Source organism: Dichomitus squalens (assembly GCF_000275845.1).
Source record: "Dichomitus squalens LYAD-421 SS1 unplaced genomic scaffold DICSQscaffold_42, whole genome shotgun sequence".
In the NCBI taxonomy this organism is placed as follows: domain Eukaryota; kingdom Fungi; phylum Basidiomycota; class Agaricomycetes; order Polyporales; family Polyporaceae; genus Dichomitus; species Dichomitus squalens.
Genome location: NW_006766924.1, coordinates 33,125 through 38,033, shown reverse-complemented (window position 1 = coordinate 38,033; position 4,909 = coordinate 33,125). Strand labels below are relative to the sequence as shown.

General features: G+C 53.4%; 2 protein-coding genes across 2 annotated transcripts; one reads left to right on the top strand and one right to left on the bottom strand.

The window, feature by feature from the left end:
- Window positions 1–910: 910 nt before the first annotated feature.
- On the bottom strand, window positions 911–2,208 carry DICSQDRAFT_173154 (uncharacterized protein; the record flags this gene model as incomplete). Its single annotated transcript, XM_007368952.1, has 4 exons — window positions 911–988; window positions 1,634–1,848; window positions 2,011–2,107; window positions 2,152–2,208. 4 exons carry the CDS (start codon window positions 2,206–2,208, stop codon window positions 911–913), a joined length of 447 nt encoding a protein of 148 aa, XP_007369014.1.
- A 1,768-nt stretch (window positions 2,209–3,976) lies between these two features.
- Window positions 3,977–4,360, top strand: DICSQDRAFT_173153 (uncharacterized protein; the record flags this gene model as incomplete). Its single annotated transcript, XM_007368951.1, has 2 exons — window positions 3,977–4,177; window positions 4,277–4,360. The coding sequence occupies 2 exons, from the start codon at window positions 3,977–3,979 to the stop codon at window positions 4,358–4,360; spliced, it is 285 nt and encodes a 94-aa protein (XP_007369013.1).
- Window positions 4,361–4,909: the final 549 nt, after the last annotated feature.

The window sequence follows — 4,909 nt, the reverse complement described above, 5'->3', positions numbered from 1 at the left end:
TGGATGTCCAAGTTCTGCTATGGTACAGGTGAGGATGGTGAAGAACTTCTCGGAGTCCAGCAAAGAGCGCTATATATGGCTGCTATTCTGTGCTATAGTGTGAGCTTCTGTGGTGTAGTGGTTGAACATGCTGTGTTGGACACTGAATTTGCAGGTCGCCGGTTCAATTCCCTGTGGTGGCATTTTTTTTTGCCGCCGCTGCACCCGCTAACAAATATTGTACACTTGACCTTGATCAAGAGCAGCTGTCCTTTGATTGACTTCCATGCATATCATCTTTATTCAATACATCTCACAGTGAACTTGGGCATGAACTTGAACAGGGACTTGGAGGACTTGGCCAAGTACCTGGTACTTGGCCAAGTCGACCCACCCGACTTGGCCAAGTCCATTGGACTTGGGGTACTTGAGGTACTTGGGATACTTGAGGTACTTGGCCAAGTACCTCAAGTACCTGTACAAATTCGTGACGTTTTCCTGATGTGTGAGATGCACGGAATGGAGCGAGTTGATGCAGTGGAGAAGCTGGCAGGCCTTGTGCTGCGTGCGGCACATCCCTAACGTACGAAATCCATGCGCGCTTGCTTGCGTGGCACACGAAGAGCGGACCCGCATTTGTTGTGCCCATGTAGTTCCAATCCTGTATGCATGTCAAAAGATGGTCATTCTATGACATTACAAGGCGAGCTTCCTGTATATAATGACATTGCCACCAGAGTTCCCGACGGCCTTGTTATCGCCTCGCCCTGCCCAAGGTTTGGAATGGCGAGCTTATGCGTTCCAATTCCCTGCTTGGCAATTTTGGCGTTACCATTCCTGCCACGCATGGCATTGCCGCTGGCACGGTTTCGCACATTTGCTGATGCAGCTCCATCCCCGTAGCCGCTTCGTCCTCCTCGCCAATGTCGATCTACAGAGCCAGGAACAGCTCAAGAAGTTTTACGACGCTGTCCAGGCTCAACCACACCTTCAGCCTCTTGTGCGATATCTGTCGGTTCCGTGGTACCATCAGCAAAAGTGTAAAAATGTTGCCGTACATTACCCACCCGCACCCCCTCAGGCAATTGCGGAAATACCGTGCAACATGTAAGCATTATTGGGCGCACCTTGTCTGGTTTCCAACCTAGCGCAATAAACCTGACCGGGTCGGAAGACCAGGCAATGTCCGAAAATACCAGGCAATACTGGCGACATCTTGCTGGTATTGCCTGGTATTGGTGGTGTTGCACTAGCTTGCAATGAGGGCGATCGAGCGCCGTACCTTTCTATATTGCGCGTGATTGTTGGGGTTGCGAGATGGGGTATCATTGAGAATGCCGGGCAGCACAGGGCACCACCTTGGGTATATTGCCAGATATTCGGCACCTTGTCTCGGATTTTTGGGGTTGGGCTATAGGACGCGCACTCGGAGGATACACACGCAGAAGATATATTGTAGAATCAGAGGCATATAGACAAAAATGAGCATACAAGACAACCACGAAAGGGAATGGGTGCTGCGCTGCACGGCACAGCACATTGGCACAGGCGTAGCCGTAGACGAGCACAGAGACACGGCGGGCGCAAAGACAAGGGGAGAAACAGCAGACGTCGGTGACGTGCTCTCGACACGGTTACAGCATGTAGCACTCACGATCTCGACCGTCTTCCTGCGCTTCTCCGCGTCCCTTTCCAACAGGCTCGCGAACGTCTGCCCGCCCTTGGAAAACTTCCGCTTCAGCTTCCCGCTGTCCTCCCTGTCCGTCAGCATGATGTGCTGGTCTCGCGAGCCTGACCCGTCTTGTATCTTCGCCTGACCATCATTCTTCCCGTTCGTTGATGCCGGGGTAGGCGAGGGACCGGAGATGGCTGCAGATGTGAAGAGTGTAGGCAGGGGGGAGTCGCGATGGAGAAGGCGGCGGAGACAGAGGCGGAGGGCACCCCTCCGACCAGATTGCAAGGCGTGACGAACGCAAATGGTGTCCAGCAGCCAACAATGCCCGCGGACTCAGTCTTGCTCGCCCCACCGACCTCCCGCTGCATGCATCACATGGTCAACGACCACCGACAGGTCCTCCGGTCCTTGCATCCAGTTGTCGCCTGAAGGAGCTGCGACGTTCGCGGGACGCTATCGGGAAATTCAGCAGATGATTTCGTGAACGAGACACTCACTGGCCACTTGCATGAGGCGGCGCAAGGTGAACGGCTCGCGCGGTTCACGAGTGTCATGGTAAGGGTAAGTATGCGGAGAATTGTAGGAAGGAAGGTGTTCGTATGGAGAGGTCAATAGCCGTAGACAGAGATGAGTACTTACGTTCGCAGCAAACATTACCCCACATCTTCCTCTTGTTCGATGGTCTGCAGAAGGATGTGTGAGTACGAATGGCAAGAATGAATTAAGATGGTGGTCAAGGTTGGACAGGGAGCACAACGAAGGGCATCCAGGGAGCGCGACGAAGGGCATCTTTAGCATCGCACCACGCCTACCGGTGAAGTTTCGGCCGCCTCTTGGCAGGGTCCGTTGGACAAGAATACACGCGCAATAGTGAAATTGAGATGTCTTTCCAGATGATGGAAACAGAGGATTGAGAACGAAGAGGCGCTTACATGGGCGAGGACAGGCGAGACCACCCAAACCAATGCAGAAATGCATCATACGACAGATGATGTCTAGGCAGCTGGGTTCTGGTACTATGTTCTCTCGCGCGATGCCTGGTGGAACACACTTCAAGCACGTGTATATGCGCATCATATGGCACATATAGGACTTGCAGGGAGGTGGTGATGTTCTCGCGGAGGATAGGACAACACAGGACGAAGGAGAAGATACTTGCTCAGCAAGGCTACCTGTCCGCCTGACACATAGATGCGCTTCCGCTTCTCTGGGCGAAGAATGTTCGCTCGTCTTGCGCGAGCTCCGAGTTGTCGATCAATGGGTTGGTCGTGTCGTTATAAACGGAAACATGGTTCCGCTACCGAGGCATTAGCAAACAGTTCAATCGCACAGTAAACAGATAGTCACTGATGTCGCAGACAAGACTGCACAGGCAAATGGTGAGTGAAGGGGTGCATATATGCACCCGTAACCCATACGTACAGAGCCAAATTGCCGCGGCCCATTAGGCTGGGCGGCAAGCACATGCTTTACACTGGAAGTCATGAAATGACTCACTTTGTCTTGTCCACTGATCCTTGAGACATTGACCTTCGTGAAAGAGGGGAGATGGTAGTGTGGCGAAGAGAAGATGAAGTTGACGTTTTTTGCATGAGGACGCTCCTTAAAGCGCGAAAGTGAAGAGCTATGACGCATATTGGCGCCTATGGGCGAGACGTGCCCCCGTTGACCACGTGCTCATGCTGATAGCAAACGAGCGGAATCTCCGCTGAGATGTGCTCCCTATCTCTTCCATAGTCCTCCCCACTGCCTGTATGTACCTCCTTTCCAGGGTTTGCTTACTCTCAGTCCTCTTCTACGTGGTGTCAGAATCTTGATATGAGTGCAAGGTCTCACACCACTGCCTAGCAAACAGGTCCACGACCCAACCAAGTTAAAGCTCTACACGCTTACCGAGAGTACTATCTACTGATGCAACCTCAGCCCCTGCACTCAGCACGCTACTTACGTGTATAAGGTAACGTTGGGCACCTCATTGACACGTACGCAGGCCGTTTGTTGTCTGAATTGCTAAATCTGTGCGTGCTCGACCAGACGGTCATCGGGTGGGCAGCTTCCGCTTGTACATCTCAAGTTCCTCGGTGGTTTCTTTTACACACTTTCTTTCAACTATTGCAACAAGTACGGCATTATTTTCATCTCCAAGAGCTTCAATATCACGTCTGCGCTCTACTTGAGCCTTTTCCTCTCAGCGTATGCGCACGCTGCTGTTGCCCCTGCCCTCGACGTTAGCGGGACTCTTGTTCGCAGCGACACTCAGCCTCCCTCGACTGCGAAGCCCGCAGTAACGTTGCCCTCACCGGGATCGACTCCTCTCACGCCATGAGGGCTGCTGCCAACGGCAGTTTTACTGCCACCATCACCAACTTTAATGTGTATGTATCGTCTGTGCGCTCTATTGTCTTTCATCAGCCATCTACCGACAGTGGTGTCGATGGCTCGCGTCAAGAGACCGCTACCATCAATGCCGACGGCACGGGCAAGAACTTCGTCAACGCTGAGGTTCTGCAAAATGGAGACAAGGTATGTGGTCTACCCGTCTGGAACCCTCATCAAGCCGCCGTCTTCGCTAGAATCTTACCGGCACGGGCTCGCAGCAGCTCGTTGTCCAGATCCCCGCAGGCATCAGGCGGTGCATTCAAGAGCAAGTGCCTCGTCTCCTTCATCACCACGGGCGGCTTTGGCAACTGCGTTGTCGTTGAATAGGCCGCCGGCGCGTGGCCACCGGTGCAGGGAACAACACTGCAATTGGCACAGACACTGCCGCCGCCAACAGCACCGTGATGGACGCAGCCAACATAGGAGCCGCCAATAGCACCGCGACGGACGCGGCTGCTACCTCTGTTGCTGCGGTCTCAACCACTGACACTGCTGCCACGTCGACCTCCACCAGGTTCTCTTCGACGCAGGGTGGATCTATTTAGCCTATCACCCCACTCACCGGCGACGGCTACGAGGACGAGACTGAAGAGGAGTCCGAGGATAAGGCAACTCGCGACACATACAACGCTTAGGAACAGCAGTTGGAGGAAGATGAGGAGGGTGAGGCTGATGAGGCTTCCGATGACAGTTATGATTGTGTAAGTTTTGTTGAACAGGCGCTGGTTTACACAGCTTGCCTAACACAGCTGTCACAAGATATGGAACGGCACAGCCGGTTACTGCAATAACCGAGGCTGTACTACTCATGTGGTACACACACAGCTTCGCTGTGTACGCACTGCTTCTCTGTGCGACTGTGCATCCTGGGAATGT